The sequence below is a fragment of the Peromyscus leucopus genome, chromosome 2 (genome assembly GCF_004664715.2).
Source record: "Peromyscus leucopus breed LL Stock chromosome 2, UCI_PerLeu_2.1, whole genome shotgun sequence".
NCBI lineage: Eukaryota > Metazoa > Chordata > Mammalia > Rodentia > Cricetidae > Peromyscus > Peromyscus leucopus.
The window spans coordinates 68,701,853-68,721,948 of NC_051064.1; the positions used below are offsets into that span (position 1 = coordinate 68,701,853).

At 39.7% G+C, this 20,096-nt stretch overlaps 1 protein-coding gene across 2 annotated transcripts; it reads right to left on the reverse strand.

Annotated features, from left to right (window-relative positions):
* Positions 1–9,054: 9,054 nt before the first annotated feature.
* LOC114683454 (protein NipSnap homolog 3A-like) lies at positions 9,055–18,541 on the reverse strand. Of its 2 annotated transcripts, XM_028857766.2 has the most exons (7): positions 18,312–18,541; positions 15,894–16,104; positions 13,797–13,955; positions 11,794–11,943; positions 10,058–10,144; positions 9,796–9,969; positions 9,055–9,150 (listed from the first exon to the last, which is right to left on the reverse strand). In XM_028857766.2, the coding sequence occupies exons 1-6, from the start codon at positions 18,369–18,371 to the stop codon at positions 9,893–9,895; spliced, it is 744 nt and encodes a 247-aa protein (XP_028713599.1). In that variant the 5' UTR covers positions 18,372–18,541; the 3' UTR covers positions 9,055–9,150; positions 9,796–9,892. The 2 variants fall into 2 exon arrangements, with proteins under 2 accessions (XP_028713599.1, XP_037058544.1); XM_037202649.1 differs by lacking the exons at positions 9,055–9,150; positions 9,796–9,969; positions 10,058–10,144 and adding an exon at positions 10,256–10,813.
* Positions 18,542–20,096: the final 1,555 nt, after the last annotated feature.

A 20,096-nucleotide genomic window follows, 5' to 3' on the forward strand; every position in this document is an offset into this window, starting at 1 on the left:
GCCATTATTGAGGCCATTAGTTCTGCTCCTTGTTTGCTGTTTTTGTTTTCTGTTTTCTTTATGTTTCTCAGTTGTTCTCTTGCAGACCTGCCAGCCTAAGTAGTGCTGGGATCAAGAAAAATGGGCCTTGCTGGTTCGTGTTCCTGGAGCCGTGTCCATGCCAGTGGACCGTGGCAGCTAGACACAGATGATGCTCACACGCTCCAGAAGAGACTCTGACATCGCTGTTGCCGTTGTTGCTGTTATAGCAGTGGTGGCCACTGCTGCTATTGTTTCTGGGATTGCTATTTCATAATTGGTTACTACAGCTAGCACAATGGAGACCCTGGCAGCAAAAGTAGTTACCACAGTTAGTTAATCTTTCTTCTTATTGGGCATGATAAATTTAATTCCACTTTTATACATTATAATTGGCTTTGAAAGTTGTAAAATTATTGAAACTCAAGTTCCATTTGCTTATGGGATACCACCTTACAAGGACTCCAATTTGCAGTAAGGCTCGTTTAAGAAGGGAATGGTTCAATTGCCTTTAGCCTCCTCGATATGGGTGGGTTAGGACTTCTGTTGGTCTTTTCTGTGTCGCACAGATTGCAAGCCCAGTGCCACTTTGAGATCTTTGGCAACAGTCACTCTACAGCTCACATGGTTGAGTCTGTATGATAATGAGTATTCAGAGACGGGTAATGCTTGGGGGCTGCCACCAACCTAAGACAGAGCACTTGTGTGGCCTGGACAGGTGTCTCTATGACGGGTAAGGTGGTCTGCTGGTCCCATGCAACCTAAGTCAGAAGCTCATTTAATAAAAAGGGGGGACCTGTGGGCGCCATGGGCCCTGGCCCCCGACTGGGAGTGGCTGCGGCCCTGCTTGCTGACCTCGATCAGATGTCCTCCCTATTCAGATTCCCAGCCGGTATCCACCCTTCTGAATGCTTAAGGGAAGTTCCTTGTTTGTGTATCCTGCATTTTGGGCGTTAACAACTTAGATGCAAGAATGTAGAACATTGGGTCTGGAATGTAGACCATTGGTAGCAAACTTCTGCCCTCCGGGGGTTCCTCCATTTGTGCTGTAAGCCTGTATGTATTTAAGGTTTCTTCCCTCTTTCAATAAACGGCATTCGACATCCAATCGTACGAATGACCCGCTGTCTCTTGTCTCTATATTTTAATCCGCAGCCCTTCGCTCAGACGTGGTAAACGGGTATCGGTAATGCGGGCATTACCGCTACACATATGGATTAGACATGAAGTATCTCCTGAAGGCTCTTGTGCTAAAGGCCTGGTGTGATGAATAGTTTGTCAGCTTAACACCAACTGGAGTTGTAGGGAAAAGGGGCTGGCTAAAGAAACTCAGTGAGATCAGAGCCATCTCTGCCGCTGGCCAACTGACCAGTGAAACCAACCAATCACAGAGCAAGAAAGTAGCTCACTGGAGTCCAGAACCAGGGAAAGAAACACAGCCTGGGTTAGGACCTGAGCCAGAGAAATGAACACTTCATTCCGAAACCCAGAACCAAGGAAACATGTCCTGACTCTGAAACCAGTACCAAAGAAACACTCTTGGTCCCCAGAATCAGAGTCAGTGAAAGAAATGTGCCCTGGCCTTAGAATTAGAGTCAAAAAGCTAAGAAAGGCCAGTGAAAGAAACATAGTTTGGCTCTGAAATCAGGGCCATCTCTGCCCCTAGCCCACAAAACTGACCAATCTCTAGGCAGAAAAAACTAACCAATCCCTGGTTGACTCCACCCCCAAGAGATCCTATATAAACCAGCCTGCCTGGTCAGTTGTGGGCTGTTCTCTTCACCCTGGTAGAGGCAGGTAGGTACTCTCCTGGACTCCCCCTTCCTAAATAAATCTCTTTCTCAAAAGAGTTTTGGGTATGAAGATCTTCATTTACTGGCACAGAGAAGAACCTTGCTGAGACGTCCCATAGTGGACTGAGCAAAGGGAAGCTGAAAAGAAAAACCGTGCTGAGACATCCCTCAGTGGACAGAGCAAGGGAGAGCTGAAAAAGTAACACTTTTCTTCTGAGCCAGAGGAGATTTCTACATTTCTGCCGGGGTTTCCCCTTTGCAGAGTGAAGCCAAATCTTAGACCTGAGAAGCAGAGCTCTGCTAGGAAGCCCCCTTAAGTGGGGGCTGAGCAAATCTCAGCTGTAGTGGCTCTCCAGAAGAGGAGCAGGATTGCTATCTCCTGCGGGGAGATCATCCCCCACCACACCAGTTATAGCTTGACTCCTGAACAGTCAGGATACCCTTCCCTGCTGAGTTGTCCTAGCAGCTCCAGGCCTGACTCTCCCAAGCAGTCAGAATACCTTCCTGTCCAGGGCTGAGCCGTCTCATTGCAGCTCTAATCATTAGAGCTGTCCTAGCAGCTTCAGGTATCCAGGATACCTCCAGGGCTGAACTGTCCTAGCAGCTCCCAGTATCTGGGATACCTTGCTCTCCAGGGCTGAGCTGTCTCATCACAGCTCCAGCCATCAGAGCTGTCTTAGCAGCTCAAGGTGTTGCCTGACTTCCAAAGTAGTCAGGATACCTTTCCCCCAGCGTTCTAAACTCACATGAGTCACCTGTGAAAGAGTGTCTCAGGGGGCAGGGGACTGTCTAGGTCAGGGTGGATCATGAGGGCTATTTCTTACTAAGAGAGTAGTTGCTGATGATTGGGCTAAGGGAGAGTGTGACTGGAGGAAACAGTCACTGAGACTTTAGCAAGTTCATCTTGTCCCTGGCCTTTTCTCTCTCTCTTTGCTTACTGGCTGCTATGAGGTAATCAGTCTACTGTACCACATGCTTCTCCTGCTATAACATGCTGCCTTATCATAGTCCCATACCAACAGAGTCAACTGCTAACTCTGAGAAATCCCTGAAGCTGTGAACCAAAATAAATCTTTCCTCCCTTACACTGTTTATTTTGTCCCAGCCAAAGGATCTAACAGTAATGTCTGTGACACTTTCTGCTTTATCCATTTTCTCTGCTCTAATTTTGCCTGGAGAAGCTGGTATTACCATTTTACACTGTAAAAAATGAACTAAGACATTCAAAGAAGTTAAGTGCTCTCTAAAGACAACAAATTAAGTAAGTTAGATCTGGTTTACTCATTTCTGTCCACTCTTCCAGTGAGTTTTTCAAAACTTTATTTCTTTCCCATGAGTCATTTTCATATATTTATTTTATAATGTTCACTGAACAATAATTCAAATCTCTTTTTATTCACCTAAAAGTGAAATTACTGAGTCAACCTCATTGGATACTTCTTTTCTGCATTATCCACTCATCTTATAGGAAGAGAATGCTGTTCCTACCAATTTTTCTACTATGTGATATGGTGATATTTTATTTGTATTAAAATGTTATTTGTATGTTAATAAATAAAGTTGCCTGGGGGTCAGAGCTATTAGCAAGCCATAGGAAAGCAGGGCAGTGGTGGCATACACTTGTAATCCCAGCACTTGGTAGGCAGAGCTAGGTAAGTCTCTGTGTGTTCAGGGTTACAGCCAGCATTGGATACACACGCCTTTAATCTCAATACCAACCATAGAAGACCTGGAGGTCTATACAGACAGGCCGTGACATGGCGGTCATGTGGTTGGGTTTACAACCAATGAGAAGGCAGAACAGAAACTCTATATAAAGACTTTAAAACAGGAAATAGCTCTGGTTCAGAGAGGTAGGACCACCACAGGAGGAAGGGTAACGTTTTAGCCCTTAGCTCTGACCTCTTGGTTTTCTTCTTTGCATTGGTTCTGTGTTTTTCTTATTTAATAAGATGGTTGGTTACATCTACAATGTGATTTTACTATTTGTCTCAAATTAAGTTGAAGTGTCTCAATTTAAATTCTGTTTCTCTGATTTCTTGTGAAGTGACCATTTTGTGACAGCTGTGTCATTTTTATTTTTTAAGGTCCTAGTTTATTACATTTGTTCAGTTTTCAGTCATTTTTTGTTTTTTGTTTGTTTTATTTTTCTTATTGATTTGAAGACTTACTGAAGATGCTGGAAGGAGAAACAGGGCAACTACAGAAATACTTAAGATAACAATGACCTTCAGTGTTGACTTCTTGTATAATTTCCAGACAGACATGTTCAGTGGGGCAGAGGGGCAGAGGATCATGTTGAATGAAGGTCTAGAAATTCACACAGCAATAGTTTGTATGTGTGTGGGTGAGATGTACTGTTTTATGCTATCTATGATACAGGGTTATTACAAGAATAAAAACAAACATTTAGAATGAGAACTGATACTGGATTGTGGTTTCACTTTAAATTTTCACAATATGACAGATGTTATGCCAGATGTACTTGACATATGAATTTACTTGAAAATTGATTTTTTTCCTAAGTTGAAGTTTAACTCAAACTGGTAAGCCAAGATAGATTAGAAAACACTTGGTCAACAGAAAAGACTCATTCATTATATTATTGCCCACAAGTCGATTTGTGCTTGCTAACTCACTTGAATAGAAGGAAGAATATTTTACTCTATAAAATTCAGAAAGATAAAGTCTACAGATAGTCTTCTCTGCAGAATGTATGCGTAATCTGAAGAACATGGTTTTAGAGCATGCATTCCTGAATTTGAATTCTACTTTTGAACCTTAATAGTTGTGTGACTTAATAAGTTACAAATTATTTTGTCTCTCTGGTTTTCAGCATTATTGTTACTGGTGAGAATGATACTGTCACTTAAGGTGATGGTGATAATAAAATAATTTTCATTACCTTATTTTCCCTATAGAATTACAACCATGTATCATTTAATGATGACATTCTAAGATTGTTGAGATTTTCATACTTGCATGATCATAGAATGTACTTACAAACTAAAATCACTATTTCATTAGACTGTGTAGTTTATCAGATTTCTGTGTTCTATGCAGTCCACAACTAATCAAAACATTATATGTTATGTGACTGTATTCACTTGATACGTTTCTACACTGATATTATAGAATAATAGAACTAAGGGCATCAATTAAATATCCATGCCTTTAGGGAACAAGTTTGTCAGCAACACAGGGAAAGGCCTTGGGTTTACTTGTAAAGTATGTATGCCTCATTATTTTGAGAGGAGGTAGAGTTTGAGACATTTCAAATAGGGATTTAGATAATCATGCTTTCTGAATTGATCATGGGAGACAATGACTGCTGTTGTGTCTGCTTGTAGCCATTGCTGGGGAGGTGGTTCTATGAGTGTGGGGTCCGAACATGTTCTAATTCTTAGATTACAACCAAGGAAACAAAGTCTAAAGGGGTAAGTGATGTCACATGGACACATTTGTAGTAGAGTCAGAACCAGGATTCAGATCTTCTGGTTTCTGGTCCAGGCTTTGTTCCCTCAGCCTTCCTCTATGCCAGTGGTTCTCAACCTTCCTAATGATGTAACCCTTTAATACAGTTCCTCGTGTTGTAGTAACCCCCAACCATAAAAGTTATTTTTGTTGCTACTTCCTAACTGTAATTTTGCTACTGTTGTGAATGTTAATGTAAATATTTGATATGCAGGATATCTGATATTGTGACCCCTGTGAAAGAGGGTCATTTGATCTCCAAAGGGGTTGAGAACCACTGCTCCGTGCTAAGCTGGACTCACGGCCTGGTGTGGTCTTTCTTAGTCTCCAAGGCAAAGAATGTCAGGAGTGAGCATTCTGAGTCCTGCTGACATGGGGTCACTGTCTACTTTCTCACGTTCCTGGATTAGTGTCTCTGCCACTGCATTTATCAGCACCACTGTCCTTTGAATCACTTCATTTTGAAAAAGCTAATACAGTAACCTAGAGAGTTCAAGGAGCAAACATTTAGAGGACTTAACATCCTCAGAAAAAAAATCATTACAGAATCTTATTATTATTATTATTATTTTTAAATTAGGATTTAGGGGCTGGAGAAGTGGCTCAGGGGTTAAGAGCACATACTGTTCTTACAGAGGACCTAAGTTCTACTCCGAGTATCCACATTAGATTGCTCACAGTTACTTGTACCTCCAGCTCTCAGAGATCCAGCACCCTCTTCTGGCCTCCAATGGTATACACACACACACACACACACACACACACACACACACACACACACACACACAATTTAAAAAAATAAAATATGTATCTTGCTAAACACCACAGCAATTTTCAGCACATTGAGCAGAAAATCCAAACTCCTTCCCAGGTCTCTGTGAGTTGGCTCCTACCTCTCTTTCTTCACTTCACTCTTCCTCTTAGCTCACTGCATTCTTGCCCACTGCCTTCCTGTTAGTTGTCGAGCATTAAAACTCATTTCTTCTGAGAACTTCTGTCTGTACACATTCTGGCACCCTTGCTTGCAGCATTCTTTCTCTCTAAGTCTTCCTGGCTTGATCATTCTCATGGTTGAGATTTTTGGTAGATAATCATCTCAGAGAGATTACCTCTAGGTAAGCTGGACCCTTGTTACCCCACTCACTGCCCTCCTCTTTTGCTCTATTTTTAGCCAAGGTTATGCTATTTAACTTGTATGTCTTATATAATTCTTCAGGAATACTGACTACATGAAAGCAGGTACTTTGTCTTGTTAACTATGGACTTTCAATATGTATGGTCTTGAATACAGCTCAATGAATATCTTTTGTATGCAGATGCTAGTTCTGATTAGATTGAAGAGAGTTCAATCTTTAGAGATTTCATTTTTGTTTTTTGAGGCAGGGTTTTTTTTGTGCAGTCTTGGCTGTCCTGGAACTCTCTCTGCAGGCTGGTCTCAAACTCACAAAGATCTGACTATCTCTGCCTCTATGATGGTACAGGTCTGTAATTCCAACATTTAGGATGCTGTCCTACTTAGGGTTACTATCATTGTAATGAAACACCATAACCAAAAGCAAGTTGGGGAAGAAGGGGTTCATTTGGTTTACACTTCACATCATAGTCCATCACTGAAGGAAGCCCAGACAAGAACTCAAATGGGATAAGAACCTAGAGACAGGAGCTGATGCAGAGGCCATGGAGGGGTGCTGTTTACTGGCTTGATCTGTGGTGGTATTGTGTTCACCAAAATATTGTGTACCTTAATAAACTTATCTGGGGTCAGAGAACAGAAAAGCCACTACTAGTTAGGCAGTGATAGCACACGCCTTTAATCCTAGCATTCCAGAGATAGAAATCCCTCTGGATCTCTGTGAGTTCAAGGCCACATTGGAAACAGCCAAGCATGGTGACACTTGCCTTTAATCCCAGAAAGCCAGCCTTTAATCCCAGAGAGTGGTAGTAGAAAGCAGAAAGGTATATAAGGCGTGAGGACCAGAAACTAGAAAAATTTTGGCCTGGTTAAGCATTTGACTGGTTAAGCTTTCAGGCTTTGGAGCAACACAGTTCAGCTGAGACCCATTCTGGATGAGGACTCAGAGGCTTCCAGTCTGAGGAAACAGGACCAGCTGAGGAATTGGCAAGGTGAGGTAGCTGTGGCTTGTTCTGTCTCTCTGATCTTCCAGTGTTCACCCCAATACCTGGCTCAGGTTTGATTTTATTAATAAGAACTTTTAAGATTCCTGCTACATTGATCTCCCATGGCTGGCTTAGCCTGCTTTCTTATAGAACCCAGAACTATCAGCACAGAGATGGCCCTCCCACATCAGTCACTTAATTGAGGAAATGCCCTACAGACTTACTTATAGTCTGATCTTATGGAGGTATTTTCTCAATTGTTATTCCCTCTTCTCAGATGACTATAGATTGTGTCAAGTTGACATAAAATTAGTCAGCACAGAAGTGGGGAGAGGAGGATAGGAGCTTGAGGAAATCATTAGCCAGACAGTGAGTTCTAGACTAGCCTAGACTGCACAAAGAGATCTTTTTTCAAGACAAACACAAACAAACCTGAAGAACAAAACAAAGATAAACAAATGAGACTGTGTTCATCTTTTCCAGATTATCCTGTGCTCCTAATGCATCCAGACAGTCCAGGCCCTCCTAGGTGATGCTACTATGTCCTTCTTTTGCAGACACAAGACCTGAATGATTGGAGAAGAGAAGTGTACCACAACCTTAGTTCCCCAGACCATCATGGATCTCTTCCAAATGGGAACGAAGGTATACAGAACTCCTCATCTACCTGCTAGTACAACAGAAAAAAAACCAAGACACTGCCTGTCCTCCCTGCCCAGTGGGTTGGGCTGCTATGTCCAAAAGTGAGACTCATGTCAATCCTTTCCAAATGGTGAAGGATAAACATGTTTGTAGCTGTAATGCAATGATCCTACACTGTTGATGGGACAGGAAAGGCCTGGCTATGACAAAATACCTGTGAACAATAAAGTTAGAAGAAGAAAGGTTTATTTTGTTTTATGTTTTTAGGGGCTTTAGGAATGGGTGCTTAGCACAGCTGCTTTTTGGACTACGCTGAGGTAGTACATTATGGTGGGAGAAAGCTGCTCACTTTGTGGCAACCAGGAAACAGACAGAGGAAGGGGTTCCAATATACCTTTCAAGGGCCCAAGACCAGAGATGTATTTTCTTCATCTAGGCCCTACCTCTTAAGCTTTTTATCACCTCCTACTGTTGCTGCTACTAGTTGACCAAGTCAACTGATGAGACTGGGGGAGGGGCGCTACTCTAGATCCAAACCGTAACAAGTAGCACGATGTTTCCTTAATGTATGCATATTTACAATAAGGACAATAAATTATTCCTTTCTCCTCATTACATCAATTCCAAAGAGGATGACAAAAATATAAAACCTAGTAAAAAGCACCAGAATATATAGGTAATTTTTTTAAATTAGGGCAAATGTTTCCACATCTATAATGATGACATTTAAATAAAGATATTTCAAACATCTCTGTTAAGTAGGTTAAAAAATGAAATAAATATTAGTTAAATTAATTATAAATAACATTTCAGCATATAAAGTAGAGTCATCAAAATTTTTAGTATGCTGATCTATTATTTTCTAAGTGAGTGACTGACAATTAATACAGACAACACAGATGATTATACAGTTTTTCATATGAAAAAAGTTTAATATTTTCATGAATTCCATTTTATATTACAAAATAAGCTACTGGAGCAAAACATTTCAGGCAAAGACACAAAATTGACAAGGTTCACATATTTATTAATAATTTAAAAATATGGTTACAAGCTTGGAAATGTGATCTCATTTGAACAAGGGGTTGTCCTACAGAAGACTATTCTGAAACAAATGAAAAACAAAGATCTTGATATAGTGACCAAGTATCTTTGTTAGAAAGCATATGAATGAAGTAAATACTAGTAAAATTATTAATAAGACATTTCAGTTTATAAACCAAAGAACATTCAAAGATTTTACTGGGACCAAATGACATTATTTTTAAATTAATTTTTTTTTTTTTTTTGGCTTTTCGAGACAGGGTTTCTCTGTGTAGTTTTGGAGCCTGTCCTGGATCTCACTCTGTAGACCAGGCTCAAACTCACAGAGATCCACCTGGCTCTGCCTCCGAGTGCTGGGCTTAAAGGCGTGCGCCACCGCCATAATGTATGTCAGATAATGAAGTGGCATGGGGAAAAATGAATTCTATTTCCCATGTATAGATGGATTTAATAAAAGGGACCTAGATGGGCTTAAAAAATGCAAGGGACGGGCTGGAGAGGTGGCTCAGAGGTTAAGAACACTGGCTGTTCTTCCAGAGGTCCTGAGTTCAATTCCCAGCACCCACATGGTGGCTCACAACCATCTGTAATGAGATCTGGCTCCCTCTTCTGGCCTGCAGGGATACATGCAAACAGAACACTGTATATATAATAAAAATAAATAAATCTTTAAAAAAAATGCAAGGGACATAGTAAATTAACTTACCGCTTCCTTCAAATAAAAAGTAGAAATTCAGTTGAGAGAATTGAAACACTGTCTACTGGCACGCATCACATCAGGTACTGAAACCGTTGGTAGAAAACTATTTCAACGGTGAAAACGACTCAGGAATTAGGAGCATATTCTGCTGAATATCTAGGTAATTGACACTTTCCCGAACTGGAAAGACATTGCATAAGACATATAAAGTTATAAGCTGAATCAAATTTTTTTCAAAAAATAACACATACCCAATGAAACAGCTCACCAGCAGCCACGACTCTGGGATCCTCGTGAGACCGGTGTCTCCCAGCTGCTCGACTGTCCGCGTTCTCGCACCACCACAGAACATGGACTGCAGAAGTAAATCAGAAAGGCATTTACACACATATACAGAGAAATTAAGTAAAAAAAAAAGTCCAATTATGTTAAGTTAAAAGACTGATACTAAATATTTCAGTGATAAGATTTCAGAGGAGTCAGAGACTTGGAAAAGAAAATTATAGATTAATTAATCCAACTGGTTTTATAGATGAAGAAATGAAACTGGCTTATAGCTAAAGGAACTCAAGATCCAGACTGTATGACTTCTTACTATATTTTATAGTACTTTATTTTTGCATCTTATGTTGGCAGCTGTAAGGGTCACCCAGGTGGTACTGGTTTTGAAGGCATACAGGTGTCATGCAGAGCAGACTTGGTACTGTGTAGCAGGGTTGGAGTCTCTGAAGAGAGACCAGGAAAGGTCACTGGTGAGGATGCAGCCTTAGCTGCAGCAGAGGACTCAGCACATTGGAGATGCCAGGATAGTGAGAGACTGCAGCTGTGGAGCAGAGCAGGCTGAGTCTAGGAGGTAAGCTGTGGGTTCTGAGGTTGGCAAAACTTGAGAAGTGGAGCCTCCATGGCCCTTTGAAGTCCAGACAATCCATCCAAGAGTAGATCACAGATGTCAGGCACTGAACTTTTTTATACAATTGAATTTTGGGTTTGCTTTGAATTTGATACTGTGCTCTGGATCTTCCATCTTGGAATAAGATTTTACAAGAGCTTACAGTTAATAGACTTTGGATATTTTAAAGAGATTGAACTTTTAAAGATGGTATAACTTTTAAAGTTATACTACATTTTATACTGTGATAATATTAACATGACATCTTGGGGACAAACAAGGGAAAGTTTATACTTTAATCATGATGTGTTTATACGTCAAGCTGACAATGGTTAAATTGTGTTAGTTTTTTGTTACCTTGACACAAAAGCTTGATTTATCTGAGAAGAGAGAGCTTCAGCGAGAAAATGTGCTCTATAAGATAGATTGGGGCAAGAGTGTGGAGCATTTTTCTTGATTAGTGATTGGTGTGGAAGAGACGAGCCAACTGGGGCTGGTGTCACTCCTGGCTTGGGAATGTATACCTGGGTCATATAAAAAGCAGATTCAGAAAATCAGGGGCAGAAGACCAGTAAACAACATTCTTCTCTGGCTTCTGCTTCAGTTCCTGCCTCCAGGTTCCTGCCTTGAGTTCCTGCCCAACTTTTCTTCATGGTGGACTACTAATAGGGAGAATAAGCTGAAATAAACCCTTACCTCCCCAAGTTGCTTTTGGTTGTGGTGTGCTATCACAGCAATAGAAACCTAATTAGGACAGGGGATATAGTTCAGTGGTAGAGCACTTGTCTAGCATGCATAAGGCCCTGGGTTCAATCCCTAGCACTGATAATATATTTAAAGGAATAAAAAGATTATAAAAGAAATACACTATTTCTTGAGGTTCTTATGGTTATTAAAATTTGTTCATTTTATGTGCCAGGGAACAGAAGTTTAGCATTTCAAAATAGTTTTGGTAGGTGTTAAATTCTAAATAGGAAAGAGACAACTTATCAACTCTTTAAAATGATAAAAGTACAAGAACTTGTCAATAATATATGAACTTTAACTAAAGGATCCTAGCAGATAAATAGGTCACTAATATACACAGAAATTTTAAAATAAATGAACATCTGTACCTCTGTTGAGTTTTCCATATTCTGTATGAAACACACCAATTAGTTCAGTGTAGCCTTGTTTGGCATGGGCAGTTACTGCTCTTTCAAATGGGTCACCCCATAGAGCTGGGCCACCAGGTTTCATAAGAAAAGTAGCAAGTTCATAGACTCCTAGAATATGGAAAAAGTAATTTAAATAATGATAGTCAATGAAATTTTACTCATATTCATATTCACTTGGTTTCAGTAGAAGCCTGATCTAAATGTACATATTTGAAGGATTGTATGTATACACATTATACAGCTGCATTAATTACATTTGCATTATTTCCCTTAATTTTATGCTTAGAAATCCATTGTCCATGTTTAACTTATTTATGCTATTACATTTAATTCTACAGATGACAAAAAGTAGGGGGCCAGTGAGGGCTGGAGAGATAGTTCTGTAGTTATGAGCATGAACTGCTCCTGCAGAGGACCAAGGTTCAGTTCCCAGCACCCATGTCAGGAGCTTGCAACTGCCTTTAACTAGTTAGTGTATCTCACACTTCTGGTTTCCACAGCAGGTATCTGCATTCACTGCATACACACACACACACACACACACACACACACACACACACACACACACACCAGAGAGAGAGAGAGAGAGAGAGAGAGAGAGAGAGAGAGAGAGAGAGAGAGAGAGAGACAGAGAGAGAGAGAGAATGAATTAAAATGGTTTTAAGAGAAGAACTAGAAACTATATATAAATTATTATCTGAAATATTTTAGTGTAAAAACTTGTTACTAAAGTAGATATTGAGAAATTGGTAGGGTGAGATATTTTGAATGGCCTAAATGTATACTTTTAGGAAAGAACTTAAATAATTTTCCATGGATTTGGAGAGGTGGCTCAGTGACAGAGCACTTGCCATGAATGTATAAAATCTGAGGTTAACAGCAAAATAAAATAAAGTTTTTCTGCAATGCCTATGTTTTTATTTTCAACTTCCACCATTTTTCTTTGTGTATTTTGCCACTGTAAATTTTCATATCCAATAAGAAGAGAAATCTAACAATGTAGCAGAAATGATATTTATATTTCCATATTTTGGCAAAACAAACCAACCTATAGATATAATTTTATTGTTCCTAAATATTTTATATATGTATTTGAAATGCATTTTATCTCTCCACAGAAGTGTAGAATCAGCAGAGGCAAAGAACTAGGTTACAAGTAGACCTAATGGAGAAGACAACTATTTTATTTAGATGTGCTGAGAGCTTCTAGGAGACCTGTGGGGGCAGGAGCCACATAAGGCTTTTCAGGTTTCTTTGGGGTGTCATCTAATACATACTACAAAGCTGAGAATAACAAAGAAAAATAAATTTCTAATTAGTTTATGCTTTTCTAATTTGACTCCTTGTAAAAATTAGACTTAGCAATAGTTTATTTAAACACACAAGAAGTAAAATCAGCAAGAAGACAAAATTCTTTTCAAACTGAAAGTAAGGAAGAGGGACACAAAAGTTATTGTGGTAATAGAGCTTGGCTAATCCACTTAATCAATTCCCCCAAGTGGTCTGTTTTGTAGGAAAAACATAGACAGTGATTTAAAATTGAGTGTAACTTATACACATATTTAAAATAATAAACATATCTACATTTGCATAGGGATATATAAAATATAGCTATATTTAAATATTAATATTGTTTTAAAATGATGATAGAATATATGAGCGCTCACCACCCTACCAATGGTCTCTTGGCTCTCAATATGCAGTGTTCAACCTTTATTGACCATGGAAATTTTCTATAACATAGCTAAGGTTTACAAATCCAGAAACCTTCAAGTAGGAAGAATTTTTCATTGGCCCTCACTTTTTAAGGCTAAGCAAAGAGCTGAACTTTACTTTTATCTTAATGATTACTTATGTCCATATATAAAAGGCAGGCTCCCCCTGGTCTCAAAGTACGTAAGAACTTAACATCTGTACCATTTCAGTCATGAAAACTCACAGAGGCAAAGAGAGACACACACCTTCCTTGGGAGGCGTTCCCATTTTGCACCATGGTACCAGATAGACAATTTCACTCTCTTGTTTATCAATGGAAGCCAAATTTGGAATGAGGAATCGTTCATGCCATTCTGGATCACTGGCCAAGGCTTTGAAAACTGCAGTTCGATGAGCAAAATTATCTATGGTAGAAAAGAATGGAGAATTTTTTTTTTAAAAAAAATGGGTTTAAAACCATTGATGCTTCTTTGTATTATACAGCCAGATCATTAATCATTCATCTGGAGCACACAAGAACACTGTGTTTGTGGATTTGGGAACAGCTATGTGAAGAAATGTCATATCTGCATCAAGTTGCTCCTGGTTTTCAGGGCTAAAGAAATGAAAACAACCAATGTGATCTCATTGAATGGGCTTCACAGGTCTTATCTCTTCAAAGGTAGCTGTGTACAGGAGTTAAGCTACTGTATGTTCATCTGCCTTGTTTCTGAGTCTGTGAAACAAGTAAATAATGTCACATCAACCCCAGGTCTGTGGTGAGGATTACATGAATAAAGAGGACTTACAATAGTGTTGAATGCTCACATGTGGACTGTTCCTACTATTCAGTTGAGGCATTCAACTGACAGTGTCAGCTGAAAGACAAACTTTATTTCAGTGTGTTGATAGGTAGTCAAGACTTACCTTGAATAAATTTTAACATTAAATGAAATTTGAATGTACTTGGCATTGGTTCCTTTGTACAAATAACTTCCAAAGAAATAGTACTGATTCTCATACTGAGTTATTTTATAAGTGGATTGTGGGACTGCGGGGCTTGGGGAACCTGGAGAGAAGCCCTCCAGCAACAGTCAGCCATTGTTTCCCTCCAGCACTCTCTGCTTTCTTAGTTACTGAAGTAGGTAGACACGTTTAACTATGTATGGCCTAGTACTATATTTATCGTAAAGGCCTTATGAGACTAAGGTAAAATATTTATGTAATTTATGCTAGGAATAGGAATAACATATGCCTAAAGTGAGGTAAATTAAGACTTCATTACTTTCTTCAATGGGCCATGACTTAAAATGAACCATGTGCGAAGCCTAAGTTGTGCTAACAGTGTTTGTTGTCTTTTAAAACCGAAAAAAAAAAAAACCACAACAAAACAAAGCATACCCATGTCATCTACAGAATCTTTTCTCACTAAAGAATTTTTGTGAACGTTAATTGAACATAGATGACCAAATACTAAATGCAATTATTAAGAGTTTGCTGAATATATGCTCAAATCCTGGTGAAGGCTATTTTAAGGTTAGACTTTTAAAAAGTTAACAAGCATTATGAATAATTCTGTGATGTTCTCCTTTTTCAAGGCAGTGCAGCTTCAGTATGAGGACTCTTAGTAATGCATTTCCCTTAACTTCTTAAAGTAATATGGCAGCAAATTCACTAACTCTGGGATGTAGAAATGATCTGAAAGTAGTATCTAAGTGCAATGGAATCAATAAGCTTCAGGGTAGGGGGAAGATCAAAAGCTGACTGCCATCATCTCTCACCATTCATTTATCCAAAATCCTAAATGTGTAAACTGCTTCCACTAAGACAGTGATATCTACGTCTAGCATCAGATACCTTTTATTCTGTGATCTTAACCTACTTAGACTTGTGTAAATAGTTTTAAATTTTGCATTAAAACCATTTTTTCAATAAGTCACTATTTTTTTTTGAGAATTGTAGTCTACAATTTAATGAATGGTTGAGAACTCATAATTTCCCAGTTACGCTAGACTTTGGGAAAGTTTATTAAAGGTGGACCAAGAAGAGTGGTCACTGAATTTACTTTTTAGTTCTGCATTGCTTTAAAAAAAGTTCTCCTCAGCCGGGCGGTGGTGGCGCACACCTTTAATCCCAGCACTTGGGAGGCAGAGCCAGGTGGATCTCTGTGAGTTCGAGGCCAGCCTGGGCTACCAAGTGAGTTCCAGGAGAGGCGCAAAGCTACACAGAAAAATCCTGTCTCGAAAAAAAAAAAGTTCTCCTCAATCTATATCTATATTAATATATATATATCCATCAAAGACTTCTGTAGCATCTACCAGAATAGAAATCTATACTGAACATTTGAACTGGGCAACTCATACCATACTTCCAAATATGGAATACTCTGTTTATTCTGCCTCCAAGTTCTACACTCCAATATCCAACCAATTCCGAGTGAGCTGTCCGAAGATGAACATTTTTCTTAAAATTTTTCATGAACTCTTTCATCTTTGAAGGTTTAAGATAATAAGTACAAAACTCATAGAATGTTCCTTCAGTTTGTCTGCGGCCAGTAGCAAAAGATGAGCACACCTGAAGAAAGAGAAATCAAATCTCAATATTTGAGGGAGCACAGAATGTGTGTTATCATCCAACCAAATCTGGGTCTGGTGACAGGGGACACAATAGCCGAGTCCCAAGTCCTGTTGCCATTTTTCTTGTCAACTCTCCATAGACAAATTTTAGTAGATTTTGAAGATAACTACGGTTAAACATGTGGATTCTCCTTAAGCCACCCTTTCAAAGAAAGTTGCCCCAAACTAAGGCAGTGCTACCTTAGAGATGCTCCTGTGCTAGAGAGCTACAGTTAGGAGTCACATACATTTTGTTTTTCCCTTATATTCTTTTAATCTGTAGTATGTGTGACTACAGTTACATATCTGAGAGAACTCCATAGACTGTATGTCTTTGGACATACACAACAAACATGTTTACTAAAAGAAAACTTTTTAAAAAAAGAGAAATTGCCATTCAGGTCGAAGAAATCTTCCTACATTCAACAGGAATAGAACTGGAATGTAGGCAGTGTGTTATAATGCTATCACTATTCAACTGCATTACAAAGTTTGGTAATAGACTGGGGTCCTCAACCTTCCTAATGCTGCAATCCTTAATACAGTTTTTTATGCTATGGTGACCCTCAACCATAACATTACTCCTTTCACTACTTCATAACTGTAACTTTGCTACTGTTATGAATCGTAATGTAAATATCTGATATGCAGGATATCTGATATGTCACCCTAAAGGGGTTGACTTACAGGTTGAGAACCACTGTAATAGACCATGGATGCTAAAAAAAACAATTGCCAGAATTACTATTAATTTCTAATGAGAAACACAAAGTGAAGATGAACTTTAATGCATCTAGTTGTACCAGTGTGGTTCTGCCTCTCAGGTATTATCGTTTTAAAAAAATCATATTTACTATGTAAGTTTCTACTTCTTGATCTGAGAGCACTTTTCCCTGGGAAATTCCTTGTCAGAAATTACCTTGTGTATGTCTGTACATATGCACATATATGTGTGTACACACATTGTATGACATTGTACTATAAAAACACATCTTATTTTCAAGTTGGGGTATCATGTACCCATTTCATGAAGCTAATAATACCAGAAAATTCTGTTAAAACAGATCAGATGAATATAAAAGTATGGAAAAATCACTGTACACATGGACAACTTAGTATGGATAGAAGAAGCAATCTATTCCCTCCCAATAAATTTTTTCTTAAAAACACTTTATTTTACATAAAGCTTAATATAATTTTCTACTTTTAGTTCATTCCATTAATGTCTGCTCTGAACTGTGTTCTTACTGTGCAAATCAGTAAACTTCCTATAAAAATCTGCAGCTGTCTCTGCGTATGATGGACTCTGTGTGTGTGTGTGTGTGTGTGTGTGTGTGTGTGTGTGTGTTTAACCAAAATCTACAAATGGGTATAGTAGAACTGCTTATTATCTATAGTTTAAAAATTAATGAGACATCAGAAAGTAAGTCAATGGCATTCACAATACTTTATAGGTTGATTCAAAGAGTGAGTGTGCATTTGGAGTATGAAATACTTGTCACAGGCACAAACTTTCATTATTATTTCCAGGACATAATATATAGGAGGGAACCTACAGAGAGGTGTGTGAGTGACTAGATAGAAATGATTTTGAAGGTTTTTGTTGTAGGGTCAGAATTACGCTGAAATTACAGGAGGAATCATGGGCTTCGTTTAGTGCAACTTAGACTTGTTCTTGCCAGCACCGACTCATTAAAGAGAACGTTGGTAAAACAAACAAACAAACAAAAAATAAAAGTTCAGTGAAAAACTGTTAGGAAATAATTGGTGGCGTTGCCTGGGCAACGCTGGGTGAGCAGTCATGCAGTCACTAGTCTCCCACTTCAAGGTTTACCCGGCTCTAGACTAGCTTAACATGATTACTCTCCCTCCATTTGGGTTAGGTCAAATTCCCCACCCGAAGGAACTATTTATTCCCAGGATAAGCCGGTGCTCAACAGCAAGGGCTGGGCATTTGGCTCCCTTTGGTCCTCATCTCTTCTATCCTAGTCGAATTTCCCGAGATCCCAGTCCCGCTCTAACTGATGGTCGCTGCTGGGCAGGGTTGTCCCAGGCCGAGACTCTCAGATGACAGGGAACCGAGACACCCCCTTAGCACCAAGCCTCACCAAGAGTGCCTGCGCCCCACACAGCTCCGCCCACCTCCCTGCTGGCCGCGGCCCGTACCTGAGGCGCCAGCGCCCACGGAGCCAGCACCTTCCTCAGGCCGCTTCGGAGTGCGAGCATGGCTCCTCTGGAGCGCGCAGAACAGCAGAACTACTGTTGCTGGTGCTGGGATCGCGCTCTCCCCACTTCCCGGCGCGCTCGCCTGCTTGGTTAGGTCCGCGCTGGACTGGGAGCGGCTCTGCACCTCTCCTTTCCCATCTGTAGTGTCAACTCCGACCCTTTGCTTGGTCTTTGTTTACAAAATTCGGGCTCTGACGTCAGAGGTGATGTTGCAATGAGCAGAACCCTGAGCTCTGTGGAGTTCCACACCCTGGGCCACCACTTTAAGTCCCCTAGGGTATAACACTCCAAAATGTAGAGCCCGCTGTGTATGTACGTGGTTGCTTTAAAATCTCCGGGTGGGGGTGACCTGGGACACGAACCAGGAGCCTTCACCTTTATCTCAGAGTACTCAAGTGTTGACACCAAGCATGGCCTGGGAGGCTCTGAACAACGATGGGTTAATTTTCGTGGTGCTCAGAACAGTGGGGTCACAGGCCTGAAATGAGACCTTCACAGTCATATGCAGAGGGATCAAAAGTAAATTGCTCTCTGCTACTTAAAACAGCTGACCTCTTAGGTACTCCTTGTTTGGTTGTTGGTGGCCAGGATAACTTCATCTAACATGTTATAGCTGCTTTTTTCCCCATGGTTGTCTCTGTTAGGAATATTCTGGTGTTCAGTAGTTTTCTATTTACAGATAATGTCCATTTACTAGAAAAATGAGAATTTAGATCACATCGTAGCACTTGCCTTCTGGCATCTCCAAGTGTTTAAAATAATTACCACATTAATCTACATTATAATTTATGACTCTTCTTGTTAATAGTTACTGCATGCATTTCAGTAACATTCCTTATATCGTTAGAGACTGGGAAGAATAATAAATAGGCTTATCAGGTATGGTTTTATTGGGGTGCCTTGTAGAAGGGGTTTTGCTTAGATGAGGGAGGTTTTTTTTTTTTAAAAATTAGTAATTCTGGAAGAATTTAGCCTTTTTTCCTGAAGACGTTATTTCCTAAACCAGCAAATTTAAACGAAGTATCATTTGTGTAAAGACAGCATCTACTTGATTAAAATCTGTCAGACTGTTTTTTCAGCCCTGAGTTAACAGTTCATTTACTTACTCAATTAATGCTTATTGCATTTCTTTTATGCTGCAAGGCACTTTCCTAGAAACTATGGAAGTGGGAAAAAAAAGTAGTTCTTTCCCCATTAGAGTTTACAATTTGTACAGAACATGATGGAAGAGAAAATACAGTCAGCTCCATGTAGCTGAGGTGAGCATATGTGGATTTAACCAGAGAAAGCAGACTATTGGGGGAAATTATCTGTTCTGGATATGTCCAGAGGTTTCTCTTGCATTATGGACACAATAGAGTATATAGCAAGCATTTACATGGCCTAGGTACCTAGGAAGCTGAGTGTGTGTTCTGTGCAAATGCCGTAGAAGGGACTTGAGCATATATGGATTTTGATGTCTTTTTCACTGGGCCCTGGATCCATTGCTGTTAATGAGAGAATTAGTAAACAGTACGAATGAACACTATACCTGGAGGAAGAGAACAAAGACTGTGTGTGTGTCAGTATCCATTCATCCATTTGGCCTGGAAAACAAAATCAGTACTAGAAAACTTAGCTTGCTGTGGTCACGGGACAGTCTTCACCCCTGGGAAATGCCAGCCCAGTGATGTAAATGACCGAAAGGAGGAGGGGAAGCCAGCTTGTTGCCTTCCCTGTGTCTGC

Coding starts and splice junctions, on each gene's coding strand:
- LOC114683454 (XM_037202649.1), bottom strand. CDS start 18,371: ATGCTCGCACTCCGAAGCGGCCTGAGGAAGGTGCTGGCTCCGTGGGCG. Junction 13,956..15,893: donor ATTCCATATTTGGAAGTATG/GTATGAGTTGCC, acceptor TTTCTACCATAG/ATAATTTTGCTCATCGAACT. Junction 10,814..11,793: donor ATATGGAAAACTCAACAGAG/GTACAGATGTTC, acceptor TCTTATTCCAAG/ATGGAAGATCCAGAGCACAG.